Below are 24,506 nucleotides of genomic sequence, written 5' to 3' on the forward strand. Positions count from 1 at the left end.
CAATCAACATAAAAATCAAACTTTAATATAATAGCAATTGGAGCAGACAAATGAAAGATCGTTACATCTCAGATTTGAAAATAAGTATTACACCCTTTCTTCTTCATCAGAGTTGATCAGCCATTTTTTTTTTCATACCAGAAAGAAGGCATATTTTGAAGGCCAATACTCACGGCACTCTGATAAGCCATTTACTTCCAGAGGAAGCAATCCGAAGCAAATATCCGCATTTCAGCAAATAATGATATTTTCTCTTCCTCCGTAGATATAAATAGTAATTTTGGCTCAGAACGATGAACTTTTCTTTTTAATATATCTAAGCAGAATCTATTTGATAAGTATGTATATGTTAGTCTCTTTTCCATTCTATCATCTCTTTGTAAATAATAAATTATTTTTTCTTTCATTCAATCAGCAAATGTTCACGAATTACTTTATCAAGAATAGAGTAATGGTAACAAGAGTAAAGTAATGGAATGGTATCAATTAAAACAGAAAATCTAACTACACAAATCGAAATAAAAGTAAAAAGTTTGTTACAACTTGCCCCAAAACTTTGTTACATTCTGCCACTTCGTGTGGTTTCGGACATTTATATTGATTTATAAATTAATATTTCATTTATTAAAAAAATTAAAAACGCATTTTATAATCTGATACATAGACAAAATAAGGAAGCAAGAACTTTTTTACAAGATCAAATAATTTATCTTAAATTAAAATTTTCAAAATATTTTTTTTCCATTAATGAGTTAAAATGGAGCACATAAACATAATTTCTTACCACCCGTTTGGGCAGGGCACTAACTGTGCTTATTTTATACGTTCTTTCATAAAATTGTTCTAAAATAAAATTTTGGATGAAAAATTAAAAAAAATAATTGCGGAAAGAGCGTATTACCACTTATCCTTGTTACAACTAATTCATGTGTCTCCTACATTATAATTCCACAACTCAATAGCTACGCGAAGGAAGGGTAAATCCACGAGAAAAAAGTGAGAATGGACATTTCGGAAGGCAAGCAAATGCAGATTTCTTCATTCACAGGAAAGGTTATTGAATTTCTATTCAGCATGTTAAGGATAAGGATCTAAAGGATCTTTTTAGTCTTCTTTTCATAAAAATAGAGAGCCATTTTTTTTTTTTTTGGTAAAATGTCTCTAAAAATATCTCTGAAATGAACTGGCAATACTGATTTTATTACTCTTACATATTTCTCGTAACTCTTCTTGTATCAGTATAATTCATTTTATACCTCAAAAGTTTCAAAAATAGTAATAGAGTGAAATGAATTGATCACACATTGTTTCGATTGATGTAATGATGCTTCATTGTTCGATTTTAATATTGAGTGAATGTCATTTGTGAGATGTAATATGCTAAGACTTGATTAATTATTTGCTCAGCGTTTAATTTTTATAATTTAATAATCAAGAGAAATTTCTTCCCTCGTTCGAATTCTTTATTTAATTCTTGGAAACATTTATAGATTCAATTTAGTCTTGGAATTTCTGACCTACACAGACAAAAAAAAGCACCTCATATCGCCTTTTATTCTAACGGATATACGAAAACTTGCGACCAAATATTTACCAAGGATTGAGGATCCACTACAAGGAGTGGAGAAGTTTCGCTTTTGAGTTTCCACTATTTTTCGGATTTTTAAAGACCAGGAGAGGCTTTGATATGAAAGACGTTTTGGAAAAGGTAAACTTAAAAGATCAAAATAAGAACGATCGCTTTAGAAAGAAAGTAAATGCTGCATTTTTCAATCGCAGGAAGGATTATTAAATTAATCCAGCTCAGCAAGTTAATGCAAATTCTTCTTGGACTTCTTTTTTGGACAATAGAATCTTGAATAGAATCTGAAAATGTGAACCAATGTTGAAACCGACAAGTGCTTATTCGTAGCATTCGCCGCATATACGGATATATGTTAGATACAATATATAGAACTATTTATACAATATATAAATATTATGCAGATACAATGTATGGAAATTATTTATATCGATAATTTCTCTAGTTCAAAAAATATTATTTTTGTGCATTGTAACAGCAGAAACTTATTTTGAATTTTTCTTTACCTGGAAAACTGCATTGTTTAGAATAAAAGCAATGCTGTGATATCTGAGTAAAACATGCAGTTTACATTGGAGTAATGAACACAAAAACATTTCACAAAAAGAGAATCCTTAAATTGATATATAAAACACAGCTAGAATTATTTATCATTTTTTCACATTTTTTATGATTTATAATTTTATAAAATTTAATTTATAAAATTATAAATCACCTTTCAAGTAATACTATATTAAGAGGTAATACATGTAAGTAATTTTTTTTTTTAAGGATTTTAAAGATTTTTTTTATGTGCATGGGAAGTTTTCTTGTACGCGTCAATATATGCTACAATATTATTTGAACATTCGTGTAATTAATATCGCAATAATAATATTTGCTCATTTAATATTGCAACATAACTTTTCAATGGATTATACAATTTTTCCTTTAAAGAAGAGTTAAAAGTTTCTGTTTTTTTTATCGATATAAATAGCTTCCCCTTTTATATTATTTATAATTATTATTTATTAAATTTTATTTTTATGGAATTCCATAATATCGATTGTTAATTTATGGTCATTATATATGTTTTAACTGAATTTTATCTTACATCTTGTTTCTGTCAACAATCTGTGCTTAAATTTGAATTATTTTTTATTGCATGAAATGTAATAATTTATTACTATTGCGGAATATGTTTGTTATTGAGAACACTTGAAGCATTGGAACATTCACGATGATCCGAGATCATATTTCGTTGCCTTGAAATAGTTTCAGTCATATGACACATGACAGAGCTATAGATTTCGAAATATCTCTCATGTTACAGTGGTTGCTGGAAGTACTATATAAGCTATAAGATTCAACACTAATGCTCCTAAATTGACTAATTACTCCTCCTACATTTGAAGTGCAATTTAAATGGGGGGAAAATGCCCGCTTTTCTAAAGCGTTTTTTGAATGGATGCTTCATTAAGATTCTGAAAAACCAATTAATCAAGGTAAGTAATTAACGAAGATAAGATTTAAAAAAGAAGAAGAATTACTTTTTGATCTATTATGAATAAAAAAAATGCAATCCTAGATTTAAGTGTTCAATAGCAAGAGTTACAATAAATGCTGAAACATTACTCTCAGATTTTTCTATTTTACTATATTTAAAGAAAAATATCATTAAATCATTATTTAGTATATAAATGTTAAGAAATTTAATAAGATATTTTCAATTTTTAATAGGAAAGTGAAGAAGACAAGGCAAAAAAATCTCAAAAGACAACGAATTGGTGGTTTTTGGATTGTAAGTATAATACCTTGTAAATATTGTTTATAATATAGAACATAAATATACTAACTTCATCAAATATTTACTTACAAATATTTCAACTGTTTTTTTATAATCATGGCTTATTGACAAATATTCTTTAACGGTTCTCTCATAAACTGTTTTTTTTTTAAGTTGTTGAACAATGAAGTGTTTAAAAATATCAAGCGTTTGACTTATTCCAGCGTTCGTTGGAAGGTCTTCTCCAACCATTTGTCCTCATCAAAATCATCAGCGTTTATTATTTGACCTTGATCAGAAAAAGCTCACATTTTTTTAACTTTTACAAAGAAGAGCCGATGAAGTTTTTAATTGCGTCGTAGCTTTGAGTTGGCTCATTTTAGATGAACTTTTATTTGCTTTAGTTTTGATTTTGAAACTCAAATCAGTTCCTTTTTTTTTATCCATTTTGTTATCGTAATTCAATCATAGCCGACAGAAATGTATGACTATTAAGCAGTTAGATCTAGCAGCTTAGCTGACCTTTTAAACCAATCTAGACCACTGTAATCCTGATAAAAGAATATGATCCTCATTGTAAGAGACAGATAACTCTCAGATGTTCTTTACAAAGGGAGTTTTAACATCAATCATAAAGTTGGTAAAATTGAAGGATCGGTTAATTATCGACTTCAAAATTGGTAACATAATAGGTAAAGTGATCACAGTAAAACATAAATTCTTATGCGGATTTGAATGCTTCGGTTCGGTACCAGAGGAATTTGATTCCATAAAGCGAATAGTAACATTCACTGCAATCACATTAACTGTATTTTCACTATATTTCGGCGTCCACTATATTTCAAAATACTTTAAAATTAAATTGTTGCTTTAATTTTAAAATAAGTTTATAAAATTAAATTTAGAATATTCAAATGAGAACATTAAATTTTTTTTTCATTTATATATTGTTCAACGTCAGGCCTTCGTTAAACTTATAGACGATATTTTACTCTTATTTAATTCAGAAAAATAAAAGAAAATTCGCTCAAACCATTAATTTTGCGTTTTTTATTGATGAAATCTATGAAGTCAGAGAAATTAATAATTTTTCTCTTTCTTGAGATTATTGGTTCTTCAATATTTGAGCGAAAATTTCTTTTGATGAATCGTTTGCTCTTACCAAAAAATAAAGGGAAAAAATACTTATTAAGCTTGTTTATTAAAATTTGCCCATTTTAATAACATTTTCTATTTTTTTTTAAAAGATTTTTTTATTACAAAAAACAATTTTAAATTTAAGAAATTTTTACAAATTAAAAAAAATATTTATTCCTATTTTATGATAACACCATCCAAAATGACATTGCTACATTTTTATTAAATTTTTAATTGCTTCTTTTCCTTCTGTTTACAGTAGAATAAAATCTTAGATCATCTACTATTCAATTTGTCCTTTTATTTATTTATTTTTCTTATATCCAACATCGGTTCAAGTTTGTTTAATTTTATGTATGATGACCACAATATAGTTATAAAATTGATATGACATTTATTAATTCTTTCATTACTTTCAATTCTTTTTGGTTTCCAAAAATCAAATTATCTGAACTAATAAATGTAAAATCACAGAATGAAAAATAAATTAAATACGATTCTCTCCATTTTGGAGATTAAAAGATCACTTTTGACATTTTAGACATAGTTGAATTTACGATTAAAAATAGAAATAATGAATTTCTTCTTTTCTTCCTAGCGTGCAGCGGCGCAAAATTTTTTCGAATCGATGAAGCCCAAGAGCATTTATATTATGTGAATGACATTTGCGACCAAGAACTCTATATTGCTGAACAAAGGGAGCCCGCAGATGACGTTAATAGTGACGCCACGAAGGCGGAGCCTGATGGCGATGACGTCAGTCACGTGTCAACTTCATCAGGAAGCCGGCATTCGCAGGGAAGCGGAGATTACGGGTGAAGCTGAAATATTAAAATTTTCATTTTTGTTTGTAGAGGTGATGCGCTGTATTGAATTTTTAGCTAAATATGGCGGCAGATAATAAACTGGTTAGAGAAACTGACAACAAAGGTTTGAGTAAATATTTAGTGAGAGGGGGAGCTCATAACAACAGGTTTGTCGGCAACACTGAGAAGGTTGTTGAATAGAAATAAAAACAAAATTTGAAAAATGCTAGAATATTCTTAAAAGGAAAGCAGCTGTGGAACGTTATAGAATAATTATAAATAGCCTTTCTAATTGAAGGAAATAAAACAATGGACTTTAAAAGTTTAGCTTCGATGGTATATTATTTTTAAACTACAAAGTTAATTAAATTACAAAGTTGTTAGAATACAAAGATCTCTACAAAAGATTTGTTATAAAAATAGTAATTAATAAATAGTAAAGAAAAAAATTTTTTTAAATGCCTTTAAACGTGAACTGAAATAATGATTATTATTTAAATGAGCTTCAATAATACCACTGAGAGAAAGGCTATTAAATCTTTTTTTAACTCCCAGGATAATTATATATTAAAAACTTTTTTGTGTATTTTTTTATTTGCAAAACAGATTAAATTGTGCTTAAATCAAGGGCATTATCAAGTGAATTACTGAAATTTTATTGATAAGCTTCAAAAATTTAATAAAACTGCATTTATAACAGAAAAAAATTATAGCAGAAAATTAAAAATTCTTGAAGCTTAGTTTTTGGTATATCACATATATATGATAGTGTGTATTTATATAATATGATTGATAAAACATTAATAAATTCTCAATCATCTTAAAAAAAAGAAGAAAAAAAGAATTCGTTTCTTAAGTGTAACGGGGACCCGATGGTAAAATTTCAGCTTTGATACCGAATGGTTTTCTTCATTCGAATTCTGATTTCTCTAATAAAACTATTGCTTGGGAGATTCTAATGAGCTTTCATCAAAACGAAGTCAAATGTTCTTCTAATGGCAGACATCGAAAGTATGGAGAGGTGGTTGTCGGGTTAGGTGTCGTCCTCATCATTCAATCACGGTTCTTTTAAATTATAGATTCGTTCGAAGATAGCTCTTCTTCGAAATGGAATGCTAAAATAATCAAATTAATTACTATTATTTCAGAACAATAATTTTTTTAATTATTGTAGTAAAACAATTATATGTATATGTTATGGTATCTCTAAATATAAATTAAATCCTATTTAATTTCCTAAATTTTATCTTAATTAAACTCTTTTAATTTAATTCTAAAATGTTTCCTTATTTCCTGATCCAATTCCACCTTTTTTGTTTAATTAATGCATCACAAGCTCTGTAAAAATGCTTAAATCTGCACTTTCACACGCTCCGAGCAAAGGGATAAAAAACTGTCAAATCAAGCAAATTCTTTTAAAAGATACCTATAATTTCCTTATCAAATCGACACATGTAAAGAAATCCCTATCAGAATCTCATGGTATTTAAGCTTGTGAACGTTCGTCAGTTCGTTTAAAATTTCAAATGTCTTCTCTGTCTTCGGCCACAAAACCGCTCAAAAATATTGCGTATGCGTCATATGTACACATATACATATATATTAAATTTTGTTTTACTTCATTCCAAAAGAAATAATCTATACAAATAAAATGCGAGAAGAGTTACATCAATCTACATCGCGACATAGGAGTAAAAGAGCGAGAAATTTTCCCCTTCAGTGATTTTACAATGAGATTTTTATACGGTTCTCTTCGACACATGTCAATTTAGGAACTGGAGTCTTAGGTATTTTCGATATTGTAAGCGTTAGGGATTTTTATCCCTTCGCTGATGACGTAAGTAAATGGCAAAGGCGGCAGTTTTATTCAGCAAGTGTTGAATTAATTGAATAAAAAGTGGGAATTGGATCAAGAAATAGGGGAACGTTTGGAGGGAAATTAATATAGGCTAAATTACGATGGAAATTTGGAAATTAATTAAAGATTTAAATTAGATTTTAAAATATCATTGCATGAATTTTAAGAAATTGTTGCAAAATAATTAATTTTGTTATATTAGCATTCCATTTCGAAGAAACGCTGAATTCGAACGGACCTATAATCTAAATCCATCAGCGAATGATGAAGATGACACCTAATCAGACAACCGCCTTTCCAAACTTCCGATGCCCGCCATCAGAAAAAAATAAATGCTAAAGTTTCAACAAATTTTATTTGTATATAAATAAACTGAGGATAATCTTTCAAATTCTGCCTCTATTATTTTTATTTATTCAATATTTGAAATGTTTGAAACTACCAAGTCTGAAATGAGTATGAACAATTCGATTGTAATGATTCCATTTTGTTTTTATCAGCGTTTTGTTCAGATAAAAATAACTTTTTCAATTTAAAAAAAAATTCCAAATATTTTCTGATGTATTATTCTTCTTTTTAAGACAGATAATAAAATAAGTAAATCCATGAGGCACTGAAAATTTTTTACAGAATGCGAAAATGCTTCTTCCAAAATAAACAAGAATTTCATTTATTTTTCAGGGAGCATAGAGAAAGTATCGATCCAACAGATAATCAAACAGAATCAAGAGATTTAAACTTAAAATCTTCACATTCTAAAATAGAAACATCAGAATCAAATTCAGAACAACTGCATTCGAAAACAGAAGCATTGGATACAAGTATGGTAACACTAGATATTGATACCAAATCTGCCAATTCAAGCAGACGGCCATCAGAAGTAAATACAGAAAGAAAAGACTCTGCAGCTAATAGACAAGAAATGATGAATCTTGCTAATATAGGTATAGTGTGATAATTTGCAATTAAAATTTTTGATAAATATTATGCTATAAATATTGGCGTTAAAACCTAAAAGTATTATAAAAAAGAATGAAATTTAAGTTATTAATAATATTTTTAAACGCTGTTGTTTCATTCTGATAGTTCATTAACTTCTAAGAAATTGTTAGATTAAATTTTACATTTCGGCACATTTTTAGCTTAAACAACATAATAATTAATTAATGGTTATGTTAAAATTCTCATTTTAGTAACTTCATAAACATATTTTTTTTATCAATTATTAGTATTGATAACTATTATATAGTATTACTATTATGTAGTTATTATGGAATCATGATTCAAAATAAATTATTACTCAATCAAAATTTGATGCTTTCTTTTGTTTTTAAAAATTGCATTTTATAAAAAATAATCGGTATGACTATATTAATAATAATAATAAAGTTATTGAAGCTATTTAAAATTGATTTCATCATGCCAATCAATTTGATGAACTAAATCTTATTACAAAAAAAATTCTTTTTAATTATACTTCCACAAAAATAATAGAGCATTACAATACATTAGTTATACTTCCAGATTCATAACTTTTTAATATATAAAATAATGGCTGTACCATCCTACATTTATACCTATACAAAGACTTAAAAAATTAGGCACTCTGAATTTTGAAACAGCATTCTGCAGCATTATGATAAGTTTTGTGCCAATATTCAAACCCCCCAAATCGTCGATGAATGTGGATAAGTTCTCATGAAAGTAGAAAGTTAAAAAATTCTTATTAGAATTGTACAATTATTAGTTAAGGCACCTGATTAATACTTATAACAATTTAGTGGCAAGAAAGTTAGAAACTGTATTAGAAACAGAGCATTTTCGAAGTTAAACATTTTTTTTTTCTTTCGCTTACGTCGGTTTTTTTTCCTTTCCTTCCGAATGCGAGACCCGTTTTTGGCAGTCTGCCAGTCGAGGTTCTAAAGAGAATGCGTCGGCTAAACTGAAAATAAATTACCGCCTCAGTTAACCTAATCAGTCATGAAACTGTACCGCCAGCTGTTAAATACAAAATAATCGAAAGTAAATATATCTTAAATATTCAGATGTTCGCAAGATTATTAAATCTGTTTTGTATTAACATCAGGAAAAGTTAACATATTTTTAGAACATGCAGCATGAAAAATTAATTTAAATATATAATTTTGTTTTTAATTTAATTGAAAAAATATTACAATTTAATATTTTTAAGGTTATGTCATTATGTCAATGCTTAGTTTTTTTTAAAAAAATAATTAAACTTATTTAAATGAAAAAACAGTATGCTTCAAAAAAATTCAGCAGTAGGAACTAAATTGACTGTTTGTTGACTGACTAAACGATATATAATTAATGAAACATGCTTGAAAATGACAATTAAAACATTATTTTCTTAATTTTAATCCTAAAATACTATGTCATATATTCATAGATATGGATAAAAATGCATAACTGCCACATAATATTCCATAATCAACTGTAATTATTCTTTAAAATTCAAAACAATTCAAAATATTTTCAATGTACAAAAATTTTTATATTAATTAGAGCACCATGAATTTACACGAATACTGATTTAATTTTGCTTTAGGTTATATTTATAAAATCATATTCATTGATTAAAAAAATTCGCCATATTTCTTAATTGAATCTTGATTAATGAAATTCTTATACGGTCAGTTTTTGCTAAGAAAACAATGTTTATTAATATGCAATTGGAAAACCATTCTAATTTGCAAATATTGTGTAGATATTACTTAATCTTCTAAAATCAATAAATGTTTAGAAATGTTTGTTAGTTTGATGTGTAATCAAAGATATTTGTTTTATATCTTGTAACAAGTAATATTAGAATTAAACATAATTAATGTTTTTTTTCTTCGAAATTCGGTTCAAGTTGTATAGTAAATATAACTCAGATTACTTTTTTGTGATCTTCATTATGGCTATTGTTTTTAAGACATTTAAACTTATCTTTTCTCCTTCATGGTAATGTTCAGCGTAAATTTCTGGTAAGAAATTAGGAATCTAACTATTGTTTTATTTAAAACAAACAACCTTTGAATATCAACTTTTTCTCAGAGGATATTGATTGTATCTAATTTCAATTAAGTGTTTTTTGCGTAAATTAATAATTATGGCTTTCTTAACAAAATAGTTTCAAGCATCAAATTATGATAGATAATAAAAACGTGTATTCTCAATAACCTTACACCATTTCTCTGTATTATGAACTTGAAATTTCTTAACTTTCCGGGTGATTTACTAATTGCGTATGTCTTTCACAGCACTGCAACTCATTTTATAAACTCATCAGATAATAAATAGAATCTTTTTCCCTAACTTTCAATAATGGAAGAAAATGATGCGATGAAATATTAGATTAAACACTGAAGGCTTCATTTTCATTGTAATAATGGGAAAGTTTGTTAAAAATTATATAATTTTTTTTAAATAATGGCATTTTAAACTGGATTATAATGGATTTTTAAACTTTTTAAAAACTCAATTAATAACATTAAAAGCAAAAATTTACCTCTAAAGTTTAAAATAATATACAAATTATTTTTGTACTTTAATATTTTTTCGAATTATTACAGACAAATGCCAAAATCTCGCTTAATTTTTAATTGGTCAACATTTTAACAAAAATTACAAATAAATTGCTCCAAGATGCACACTCTTATCTTCTACATTATATTTCTATTATATCTCCAGATTTTTCGTATAGCAACGAAAACGTGACAAGCGTACATAGTCTAATTTAATTATTAGTTGAAACAGATTGAAAATTTCGAATTCATGATTCATTATTTGTTTTAAATTTTATATTTGACTTATTTTTACTTCAATATTTTACTATATATTTTTTCTACAGTATTGATTAAGCTAGAATAATTTTTTTAGATTTAATTGCTGCTGCTAAAATGGGAAGTTTGGAACAGGTAAGTCTCTTTTGGTAAATTCTTTGTAGCTAGATTAATTGAAATTTTTTAAGCACTATTTTTGCTGCATTTCTTATCTATGTATAAAAAAAGGATGTATTTTATATGGTTGGTTCAATTCGTGTTAATATTAAATACTAGCCGCCTTTGGCGACCAGCCGGTTCGCCAATCTTAATGTTCGTTTAAATTTTAATAATTAAATATTTTACGCTACTTTAATAGATTCTTCATCAAAATATTTAAAAACTTCTAATTTTGATAGTCATATAATTCACTCATAATATTATAAATGCCTTCAGTCATAACGTAATATTATCTCTCTAATTTTCTGTTAGCTCCCGTAGAATTTATGCTTTAAATTAAAGTGGAAAGAATTAATCTGCAATTAATATCATAATATTTTTTACTGAAACAAAGCATTTTTTTATAATATGATTACTGATAACAGAGTAACTGAGCGTTTAAACTTTATGGGCACTAAAGAATATCTTTTTTAATTTATGTAATATCTCAAGACTTTGTCAACAAAATTTTCTGAAATTCATCATGAACAGATCGATTCATTAACAATGTTTAATTTTAAATTCGTCAAACACTAAGAAAATAAAACGAATCGTTTAAAATAATCGGTCGAACACAGGTTTAAAAAAAGTACTTAAAAAACGATGTACTTAAAACTATAAGCATATACAAAAAATATATAACTAACATAAATACAATTTACTTACAAAAGCATGCAACTAACCTAAAAATAATTTAAATCATTCGTTGGTTGTCATGCCAACAGTCAGAACATAATGCGCATGCGTGAATTTTCTTCGCCAGTTACATTAACGCAAATGCGTGAATTTTTCTACGCCAGTTGGGGTAACGCTATGCAGATTATACATTTTTAATTTCCTTTATTCTGTGTTATTTTAATTCAAAAGTACTTCAGAATGAATGTGAAACATGGATTAATTAACAATGTTTCATTTTAAATGCATAAAACATTAAGAAAATAAACAGAATCGTTTGAAATAATCCGCCGAAAAATATTAACCCTAGCCTCATTACTGTTGGGAGAAAAAAACAACTGAAGCCTTACTCATTTGGCGGTGGTTAAAATGAAAGATTTTTTTGGCGGAAAAGTTGGCGGTGGGGAAAATGGAAGATTTTTTTGGCGGGAAAGTTAGTTTTTAATTAATAATTAAAATTCTAATTAAAATTTCAAAAAAAGGGACCCCAGGTGCACATTCCCGACCTCTAAGGTATACATGTACCAAATTTGATAGCTGTATGTCAAATGACCTGGCCTGTAGAGCGCCAACACACACACACACACACACACACACACACATTGAGCTTTATTATAAGTATAGATATAAATTGTATGATAAATCTGTTGAAGAATTAAATTACTCTAACTATTTCTTGTAATACACATTGCTTCATTAAAAAATTAATAAACAATAATCTTTGATTAGATGATATTTTATTTCATTAATTTTCTTTCGCAGAAAAAATGTAATTGATATCTGCTTTAATGGGTTCCTTGAGTTTGTTGTTACCATGGCAACTCAAGTAATCAACTCCTCTAGCAAACCTTCGTCAAATGTTTTTTGCTGTTAATCATACACCTACAACACGAATTTCCATCCGTTTATAACAATTAAAAATAAATAATGAATGGTTATTTATTCAAAATGTAAATTAAAATAAAAATCTAGTTTTTAAAAAAATAAGATTATTTTAAATAAAAATAAAAACACTTTCATGCTGTTTTTAAAACGAATTTCAAAAAGTGTATTTTTTTCTCTTTTTGTTAAATGAAAGAATTCACGAATTTTAATAAAAATCTTCAGATCTCGAACTTTTTAAAATCGTTTGTCTTTATTTCATAATTCTTCATTTTAATATAAAGTTTACATTATTTTAATGGAATTTTTATAATTTTTTTCTCTTTTTGCTTGGTTTTATGATTCTCTTGATTTTGGTATGTCATCGATCCTGATAAAAATAATAAAGAAGAGTAGATTTCTTAGTAGGAATTGATGGCATTGGGAAGAATTTTTCTTTGTGCTTCTTTCTTCTAAAATCTATAACTTTACTTTGTTAATTTTTCTGAATCCTTACTCTCAATGCACTAATAAATAGAGCTACTCAGTTCCAACTTCCAAGGAATAGCGAATCTTCCTTTTTTTAAAAAAATAAAAATAAATATTTCTGCCCTTTTTCCTAACTTGAGATGTCGCAGTTGTTATAAATATTATAATACTTTGCAATAAATTATACGCATTTGATAGAAGACCAAGTATTTGATAGAAGAAACTGTTGTTTCTTCTATCAATGCTTGGCTATCAAATACTGCATTAAAAAAAAGATAGAAGAATTGCTGTTCACAAAGATATTAAAAAATCAGATTCTGAAACATAGAATTATTCAAATTAAAAAAAGTTTCATAATACAAAATAATAGATATTTAAATTTTCTAGTGAAATTTAAAATTGGATCTGACTTCAAAAATTAAATTTTTAACTGTTGTGGCTTCATTGTTATTTATTTTGGAAGCCATTTTACTTTTAAGTATTAAATACTTACCACCCTTTGGCATATGAAGGTACATAGTAAAAACAATTTCAATTCAAAATATTTCAAATTCAACTCAGGTTTCTCAAAATTATCCTTATTAGATGAAATATGTAAAAAATTCTATTAAAAATAGCTTTCTAATATGTCTGTTCTATTTAGTATTTTATTTTGATCAATATTCATTTACTCAACGAGTAAAGTTGATGTCCAAGAGTTCAAAACTCTGTTCTGGATAATCTAGGGCGTTTGATTTGAAGTTAATAGAATAGCTTAGTATACAACTAGCTTGTATTTTTAGTTATATCTGCTCACAACGTATATTCTCTAAATAAAAATTCACAATTATTCCTTATTTAATAAAAATACAAAAAAAAACCCCACTACTATTTCGCAAAAAAAAAAAAAAAAAAAAAAAATCAAACAGTTTAAGTATTGATTTATGGAAAAGTACTTTTACTCTCCAAGTAAGAGAAGAATTGCAAGACGATGTAAATCACAGAATGAAAAGGATTTGAATATTAAGATTAAATTTGAAATATGAAATTATCAGTAATGGTATGAACACCTTTCAAATATTAATTCTTGAATTAATATTTATTTGAAAAGTATTATTGTTCATTAAAAAATTCTTGAACTATATAAATCTTATTAGTGTTAATTAATTCCTGGATTAGAAAGCTTTTTCCGAGATAATTGTTTACCCGAAATAACATCAACGTTCATGCTAATTAATATAAAAAACAACATGCCAAAATAGCTGATCAATGACCTTTTTTCCTGAGCTTGCACTAAGTAGATCATCCTACACGTTAATTAGCTTTGACGTGCAATTTTCTCAAAAATGGAATCCTCGTGTTATTTAGACGCCAATAATGAAAGTGAGGAGGAGTAAATTTGCATTAAAGAAAATCTTTTTAAATTAAATTTTCTGTAGAAAGAAACAGAAAAAAATCATTTTCATTCGAAATCAAATTATTAAGCGCTTCAACAATAATCAGATTGAATAAAAGAGCAAAAATAATTCTTTTCAATCTTATATGATGTTGACAAGATTCTTTGCTTTTATTCATCTCTCTGTTAAGAAAGAAAAAAAAATTAAGTTTCAATGTTGAAAAGAATTAACAAAGTTCAAAACATGAAAAAAAGGTACAGTGCCGCCAACGCATCTTTTTTCTTAATGTATTTTACTATATTCATGTATAAAAGCACTTATCTTTAACTTCACGTGAAAAAATGATAAAATCTTTAGTCAAGCAAAAAAATTTCTCTTTGATAATTATCTCTTCTTTCTTTCTTTTTGAAATTGAATACTGAATGGGATTTGCAGTTTGTTTAAGAAACGACAATATTTACTACGCATATTTTGTTGATCATTGAAATAGAAAACGAGATATTTGAATATTAGCACCAAACGAGAAAAAGTTTCTATTTTATTCACCTCATTAAAATAGTTACCGCACTTGAGATGATTTGTTCGGAAAGAATAATACAATGCAGTCACCAGTCAAACTAAAAATCTTTTGCACCGACGAGCTAACGAATAATACATTCGGAAATAATTAGGAACATTCAGTTACAACAGAATGGTTGGCTGAAATCTAACAATGTATCTTTTCAGTTGCAATCGAGCATGTTCAAATATAATTGCATATCAGCTTGAGCATAGAAGTGTTACTAGAACTAGTAACATTTTATTTTGCATCAACAACTCCGTTCCGAATTCCTCGCTAATTGAATTAGGCACGAAGTCGATAACTACATTAGTAATAGTAGTGATACGGAAAATACTATCATGTCGATCTGAAACTTCAAGCGAGTTTATATTAGATATACCTAGCTAGCTGATATTTATTTTGTTTTTAGAAATGACAGTTTTCGTTTAAAGTTTGGGCTTGTGATTGTTCTGTTACATCAACTGGTGTAGGCTTTTGATCTATTAGTGTATAAGTGAAAGATAAATTTCGTTTATATTTTTAAACCAAAATTCAAATTTTTGCTTTCTTGTATATGTAGTATAGAGGAATTATAATAAGCGTCATAAAATTGGAATTCGAGATTTTGACGAATCTCCACATTTTAGATCACCCTGAATTCGAAAAACACATTTTTGGAAAATGTCCATCCCTTTGTCACAAAGATAACTCAAAAACGCTTTGAGCTAGATGGATAAAATTTGGCATATGGTCTTAATACCGAATTTGTAAATTTCTATCAAATTTTGAGTGAATTCCATTCAGAGGAAATCTGTCTGTTCGGCTTTTCGAATATAGTTTAATACGATAACTACAAAATGAAGAGAGCTAGATAGATTAAATTCGGTGCACAAAATTAATACCTATAGTGGTTGACCATCTGTCGATCTGTACTTTTAGAAATATATAAACGCGATAATTCAAAGTCACAATGACTTAAATATATAAAATTTGGTATGTGATTTTTTAACTACAAATGCAGTTTTGTATCAAATTTTGATTTCAGTCGATTGAGAAAAACGTAACTAAAACACAATTCGATTTTTAGATACTATTAAGCGCATGGCAGGGCTTAATCTCGCAATAACTCGCCAAGGATGATACGATAGATTCAGTAAAAAATGCTAAATTCATGACAAATGTTAATATTTTATAACTATTGTACGCCAACGCTATATAAGGAGATCTCTGGGATAACACCTTTATAGAGAGCATACGAGAAAGTTTTGAAGAGACTACTCCCACTAGTTAAATTTAAATTTTTATCGTGGTGACTATAAAAGCTTCGATAAAATATTCATTTATAATAAGATATCACTGTGCAAATGTTAAGGAATTGTATATTTCCAATGAGATTTTAGAAAAGATCAAATCCTTTTCGATTGATAGGAGACTTATCAAGGAAACTTTATAAATATGATTGAGATAAATTTGATATGATCAGAATTAAAGACTTTTACAATATGAAGGTTCGTCATCGTTTTTTGTCCAACTTCATCTTTCAACATTATATTTCTGTCGAAGATATCGAATTCCAATAAAATCGAAAATAATGTTAAGGGATTACATTCCAATGGTTTTAATGGAGAAAACAATCTCTATTAAAACATAATCCATTTTCTTGATATTATGCGTCCTTATTCAATAAGTCGATAATTATGATCAATTTTTCAAATATGTCGCTTTTATAAGGAATAATAGAAAACACTAGGCTGTTCAAAAGGAGATATAAATTAAATTAATTGCTATTGTAGTGGTCAAATGAAAAAAGATCTGTTAATAAATCTGTCTGTCAAGGTTAATTAGTCAGATTAGATTGCAATGCCAGACTTGTATAAAAATAAGGCCAAAGTAACCACGGAACCTCAAGCAAAAACTAGCCGAAAGTTCAGGTTTTTGTTGTTGTTGTTGTTATTAAACTATTATCATTAAAGGACTCTTTACTTTTTCGTATATCAAGTACATAATACACTGTAATCGTCAAAAGAATTCGAATTCGAAATTTTGGCGAATCTCCACATTTTAAACCTCTCTGAAACAGTTTTAAAATAATGACTCCCAATCTGTGAACACTACAACTCAACACCCCTTGAACTAGGCAGATGAAATTCGGTATGTAGTCTTTACAGTAAATTTGTAGATCACTATCGAATTTTGAATGAAATTCAATCAGAGGCAGTCTACTTGTTTGCCTTTTCGAATGTAATTTAAAGCGAAGAAATCGATATCTTCAAAATTAGATGAAGAAAATTTGGTACACAGACGTAACATCTAAAGTGCAGTTACCTAATAAATTTGTATACAAAGTCACACAGATACAAAGTCACACAGATACAAAGTCACATAGAGGTTGAATGTCAATCCGTCTGTGTTTTCAAAGCATATAAATACGGTAATTCAAAAACTTACAGGTATAAAATTTTGTATGTGATCTTGTGACTACAAATGTAATTCAATGTCAAATCTTGATTTCCATCGATCGGATGAAAAGTAATGCAAAATACGCATTCATTGTTCCGATGCTTGTGTACTAACCGCATACTAGCGATTAATCGCCAAAAATCGTGCGTAAGGGCTTTATGGTAACTACTGTTCGCCAATGTCATATGAATAATAATACACTAGTTTATTTACAAAAGCATACATGAGAATGTTTCACGAAATCACTCCCTATGGTATGATAAAAATATTGATTTGTAATGCGATGGGGTCTCAATCCGCAATGCTGCTGTAAAATATTTATATATCTTGATGCCAAATAAGGATTTAATTGACGCCAATGTTGACGTCAGTGGGATTAGTAAAAGAAAGTAGGAATAACAATAAAGCTATATTGCTTCCAGATGGATTTCTTCTTAATTCCATGCCAAAAATAGTTATTGCTTAATAATCTCCAGAAGTCATTTTAAGCTCAGTTTTTTCCTTATTGAGTCTCATTGGGATTTACAAGATCCAGTTTCCTCCAAAGTTCATCTTTAATATTTAATTGCATGTATTTTTATTATTTATTTAAGGGTAGAAGCTTATAACTTTATTTTAGAGTGATTCACTATTTTGGGTTGATAGGTGAGTTGGTAAAAATTAAATAACAATAATTCATTTTAGGTTCATTTCCCATCATTTAACCATTATATATTTTACTACTGGCATAAACTGCAAAGTCTTCGTTTCTGTAAAGATTTTTTTATTACATTCTTTCAAGATGTTTGTATTTTTTCTTATGCGGGATCAAAATATAACATTATATATAAATGTGCAAAGAAGAATATTATTTTATATAAGAACAGGAATATCTGTAAATAGATTTGAAATGTGAAAAACAGTTGAAAATGATTAGTTGGTCAAAAGTTTGTTACACATATAAGAAATTTTAAAAAATCTCTTTAATTAGTGGGAAATTTTTATGAAATAAAATAAATATATGAAATTTGACAAACAGAAATGAAAATTTATAAATGTTATAAAAATGGAAATTGGATCAGCATAAGTTATTACAGAGAATTGATAAGGTAAGGTAAGGTTTATCAAAAGCACAAATCCTTTAAACCGTCAAAATAAATGTCAGATTTAGTACTTCTATAAATTTTCTGCAAAAGTTTTTGTTGTAAAGTAAAGAAAGCAACTTTATTCTTGTTACGTGATAAAGCAGTATATCATTTTTAGAGCTATGTTCCATCAAAAACTTAAACCATCGTCTATTTCAGTAAGTCTTATCCTCGGTTATAAAAGTCTCTTTCTTTTGAAGCTGTTCGTTTATTTATTGAATTCTACCTATTTCTCTAGAGGGAAAAGATATTTGCAGAGAATAAAATGATAGACCATCTAGGGAATACTTAGAGAGACATTTACACATTTCAGCAAAACGAGTGCAATGTATGGCATAGTATTCTCATAAAGAAAAACAACCTCATCAGGTTGCTTGAAATATCGTAGAATTCTATGCTCTAATACTTGGTTCAAGTTTATGGACTGTTGCTGTTCGTAACACTCAATAATATTTTTGCTTGGTAATAGAAGCTTAAGCTAATTGGCGCATTTTTGCTTGCGCTGGAGCCATTAAATTTTTCATTCAGCAATTTCACCTTATGATTAATGCGTAAAAAATTTTTTTTGATGTTGGCAGCATTCTTTAAAATTTCTATTTTTATTTTTTCCTAACAACTAATCTCCATCTCGGGGATAATCAGAAGGCCTTTTTCATCTCAATGCAATCGGAAGATGGAATATGAATTTCCTCTACAGGAATTGAAATTAAAGGAGTTTGTCGATATTTATTAATTGTAATTTCAATTAAAATGTGAATCTTTTATATATCCAGTTTTTTAATGTATTTTTCTTTTCAACTTTATTTTTTTTCCAAACTGAGTTTAGTCACATGAAAGCCATGTTATATCAAATTCTCAAACTTATATCCAAAATTTATTTTCTTGTTGTGAATGTTATTATAAATTTCTATAACAAACGGATAACCAAATAAAATTGGATAAGAATTTATCAATTTGGTCTTAAATAAACATACCAAATTTCATCCAATTAGCTAAACGTGCTTTCAAGTCTTCATGTTCACAGACAGACTGTCAGTCGGACAGACTAACAAATATAATATTAAAACTGTACTTTCCAAATTCATGGAGGTTTGAAACGAAGAGATTCATCTAAATCTGAATTCGAATTTTTTAACGATTGCAACACTTCTACGTTTTGAATGCTAGAAAGAAGAAAGACGCGGGAATAGTAAGTGAGCAGTTTGTAGTATATTACTCAATCTAAGTAAATTATTACTATCCTGCCTTAGCATCCAGAAAACTGAATGATCTGTGTAGTGTTTAGTTTAGTTCAGTTTTATTAAATTCCCGTTTTAAAGCAACACTAGGGCTGTTTTGGGATGGACCTCGTAACTTTGAACTGCGGTCAGATGACGAGGGCGACACCTGAGCTGGCATCCTCTCCCCTCCAAACTTCCACACCACAACAGCAAGAGGACATTTGGCTCCAACGGATGTAACGCGGAAGATCCACTGCCGCGGCGGTTCTTCGGATCTCGAACCCGCAATCCTCCGGTTCCGAAGCCGAGATCTTACCACCAGGCGACCGCAGCCCTTGATCTGTTTAGTGACAATAACGCGGAAACTGGAGGTGAATCCTTAGATCTATCTCCGACCACAGTTCATCCCCTTTCTCCGAAATTACTTCTCATTATCGGAATAAAGGCAACTCAACCTCAAACCATTTCTAACCCTTCAGGGCCTTATTTATTCAGTGATTTCACATTCTTGCACTGATGAAGCCCTCTTTCTCCAAGCGGAAGATGGCATAGTTTAAACATAATTTGCCGCCGTTTAATAATTCAGTAGTAATCATGAATTAATCATGAATTCATGAATTAATTGCAAGATATATAGAGGCGTGGGAGTAATTAATTATTGTCATGAATAATTACATGTATGTTTATTTAATAGTGAAAAAAAGATTACATTTAAAAAAAACGCAATTTGTTTTCTTTTGACTAATCTTTTTTTACACATTCCAAAATGCCTTCTATAATGGTTTGTATTCTTATAGTAACAGTAGTTTTCTCTTTAAACCTTTCAACAAGGGTACCTTAATTTCAAACATGCAGTAATTTGTTTCTCGAAAAGTATTTTTTTTATCATATTGCAATTGAGATCTCTTTATTTTGTGATATGTTTTCAGGTAGCTCGACTTCATTCTGAGGGTCATAGTTTGATGGAGAGGGACCACGAAGGAAGAACTGCACTGCATCACGCTGCCTTTATCGGAAATGTAGACGTTGTCCGGTATTTGGTGGCATATGGTAAGAATAAAATTATAACATGCTTATTCATTCCTCATTTTTTCTTATTAATATATTTGATGACCTATTCTGATTCTCTCCTGCTAGTAGAGTTATGAAAACATCTAATATCTTAAATACTAGACACTTAATATTTTATAAGACATTCTTTTGAAAAGATAATTAATATAGCAGATGAACGAAATATATAAAAGGATTTGAACCGAGTAAGCATTTTTAGTACATAAAATTTTATGAATTTTTAAAAGCAATTTAGGAAAAATGCTAAAACAATGCACTTAAAACAATAACTAAATTACGTTGATCACTAAATTTCAAAATAAATTAATAAATATTTCTTGAACATAAGAAAAAAAATCAGTAACTTTTTAATCTGCTCTGTGTTTATGATGCTAGTCATATATGTTTTCTTTATGTCTTAACATACAATTGGCAATGTAGCAGTGCATTTGATTGCATATATATTCTCTTGTTTCTCTGATTTTATAATGGAAGTCATGGCCACCGATCAAAAGTGTCTACTGCGACCAGACTCACTGACAATATGGGAAATACGCCAAAATATTTTTGTTAGTTCTTATCCATCTTCTTCATTATGACACTCACAAACCCAAGTTATCTTCTTCTTTTTTGCATGTATTTTCGCCTTTAAAATATAACCAGACGTCTTTATTAGTTTGAAAATGATTATGAGAAGTTGAATTACATGTACATAGGTTCTTTCTGTGGAATATTTACAAATTTATGATGATTTCAATAAGCAGCATTTTATCTAATTTTCTGGGGTAATATTTATTTGGGACCTAACTGGGTACAGTGGCGGATGTAGACAATTTGGGATTCCAGGTGCAACATGAGGTCCTTCTTTTTCATTTAATCAACCTTTTAAATATTTATTTTGGTTTATTATTTTAACCGTAGCGCGATTTATTTGGCTCTTTAACAAACTGCAGTCAGATCACAAGAGAATTTTTATTTTCATATCGTTATCTTCACATTTTATCTACTGTCATATGTTAAATCCTTCCGTCCATTTAAGAATTTACAGAAATATTTAAAATTTAGTAATTTTAAAACAGCTAATTTTAATACAGTGGACGCCGCTTGTAGCTTGTACCCAAAGTGATTACCATATCCGAATGATCACTACAATCGAGATGCCTTAAAAAGAATACAATTCAAAAACAATACAAAATATACAAGAACGCCAGAAAACAGACAAAATTATTCGAATCATTCATTCGTTGTAATTAGAAACACAAAAATCATTGCAATGAATCAGATTGAAAAATATGTATACATATTTAATTTTTTAAACTTTCTTTAAAATGTTGTTTAGCTTATTGAGTTATCAAGCATTCTTTGGATAAAAATTTTATATGAATAATGTTCACCAAAAGATGCAGTGCGGTATTTTTTTAATCATCTTAAGGCTGAAGATTTTCGAGGGCGTTGCTCTAAATCGAATTTAAACGGTAATTCCTAATGGCTAACAAGATTTAATAATTCGTTATTGATCGCTTTTTTTTTCGAATTACTTCTAAACCGCATTTAAGAGGTTTCTCTGCTTTTAAGAGGTTTCTCTGCTTCGTTCAGCCATTTCCAGTTGGCATTGATCCAAATACAGTTATCATAACACTTCATCTTTTTTTATTTCTCTGGCTTCTTTTTTTTTCTTTTCACTTTTATTGATTTCTAGCTGCCTGAATAATTTTTTTTCCTTCTTTTTTTCTTCCAGCTCCAATATCTGTTTTGGATGCTCAGGATGAAATCATGTAAGTTGCTGATTGCCATATACTCATCAAAGTAATGTAATAACCTTGCGACCAGATTTCTTGGTTCGGACAAAAGCAAAATAAAAAATCCACTAAATAAAATTTCCAAAAAAAAAATGAAAAAATAACAATAATAATTTATAATTTTTAAAACGCAGGAAAAAACAGTGAAGCACAAATATCAAATTTTTGCTATTACTTTTACTATTTTTCATTTAGATTGATTCATTCATAGTGTTCAAACATTACGGTGATCGAATTCTATATAAATTTACAACAGAGAATGAAAGAAATTAACTTTTTAGCACTTAATTCAATTCATTATTTTTAATACGAGTAGTTCATTCATGCATATGGGTATTACCCATTATGCATAACAATCTGAAGTTTTAAATCCAAGAACTGAAAACAATTCTGAAGCATCTTAGGGCTGCAGTAGCCTGGTAGTAAGGCATCGCCTTCGGAATCGGAGGGTTTCAGGTTCGAGACTAGATTTCTCCGAAAAACCGTCCTGTAATCGCTTACAGGACGGTCTGGCGCACATTAAATCCGTCTGAACCAAGCGTCCTCCCGCTGGTGTGGAAAGGGGTTTGCCAGCTGAAGTCCCGTCGTCTGACCGCGGTTCAAAACTATGAGGTCGGTCCCAAAATAGTCCTAGTGTTGCTTTAAGAAAACGGTTCGTTAATGTAACTAACGTTAATATAACTAAGCATCCTTGCAGTATGGGCAAAAGTTATAATTTTAGACTTCCGTCAAAATCAGGAGAACGGTCAATTTACATTAAAATGCATAGGAAATATTATTACAAAAACATACTGCAATGAAATTCTTTAACACTCTCCGCCTTTGGTGACCCACTGGTTCAGAGAAATTAATGATTGCTAAAAGTTTCAATTAAATATTGGATTTAATTCGCTCAGCATGACTTCCTCAGTAAAATATTTTTAAACATCAAATTTTTATAGGCATGTAACACGTACTTTTTTTTAACTGATTTACAATTAATGGTACAACTTTCCATGTAATATTTTTCTATCAACTCACTTAAAATGGAACTGTAATTTGATAAAGGAAATTATTAAACTTCAGTTACAACCAAAAACTAAACCTTTTAAATTAATATACACGAACAGTTGGTTGAATCAATAATTTAAGAGACCCTATTATATACAGGAATCAATTTCTTTCAATTTTTTGACTATTTATGCATAACTAAGAATCATAGTCCAATCTTTTAATACCACTCACATAAAAAAACTCTGTGATATATGGCTATTTTTTTTAAAGTTTAATCTATACTTATATTAGTTTCCTTTATATGTTTCGACATCATTACAGTCAGCAAAAAATAATTTAAAATAGTTAGGGACATTTCGCCAAATTTTTGACTGAGCAGACTTTTGATTAAACAATAGACATGTGATAAAATGATAAAATTTTTTTGCCTAAACTCGTATCTTTTATCTAATTTACTAAAACTTTGTTAATTACTGAAATTAAAACAATATAATCGAAGTAAATCTATTGGAAGTGTAACTACTTAGACATTTCAATAATTCTGTTCTTGCCTAGGAAATTATTGATAAATCTTTTTCTCTACTTACAAATTTTGAAATGTTAGGTTTAAAATTAATTTTATACTATGTCTTAAGGCTCCAATTCACTTACAGGTTTCATACAGCACTGCACAGGGCTGTAACTAGAATGGACAAAGTAATCTGTTCTATCTTAGTCAGCGGTGGTGCCTCTCTTGATATAAGAGATAAACAGGTACGACTTTTTCAAATTAAAACAATTTTCA

General features: G+C 28.5%; 1 protein-coding gene across 2 annotated transcripts in view; it reads left to right on the forward strand.

Annotated features, from left to right (window-relative positions):
- Nucleotides 1-24,506, forward strand: part of LOC129968759 (diacylglycerol kinase zeta-like) — a 121,939-nt gene that overhangs the window by 85,845 nt on the left and 11,588 nt on the right. For both annotated transcript variants that reach the window (XM_056082984.1, XM_056082985.1), the window contains 7 exons: nt 3,302-3,362; nt 5,083-5,299; nt 7,830-8,092; nt 11,034-11,071; nt 20,810-20,930; nt 22,669-22,705; nt 24,376-24,475. In XM_056082984.1, coding sequence (XP_055938959.1) covers nt 3,302-3,362; nt 5,083-5,299; nt 7,830-8,092; nt 11,034-11,071; nt 20,810-20,930; nt 22,669-22,705; nt 24,376-24,475 — 837 coding nt within the window. The remainder of the gene's footprint in view (nt 1-3,301; nt 3,363-5,082; nt 5,300-7,829; nt 8,093-11,033; nt 11,072-20,809; nt 20,931-22,668; nt 22,706-24,375; nt 24,476-24,506) is intronic.

Source organism: Argiope bruennichi, chromosome 5, assembly GCF_947563725.1.
Source record: "Argiope bruennichi chromosome 5, qqArgBrue1.1, whole genome shotgun sequence".
NCBI lineage: Eukaryota > Metazoa > Arthropoda > Arachnida > Araneae > Araneidae > Argiope > Argiope bruennichi.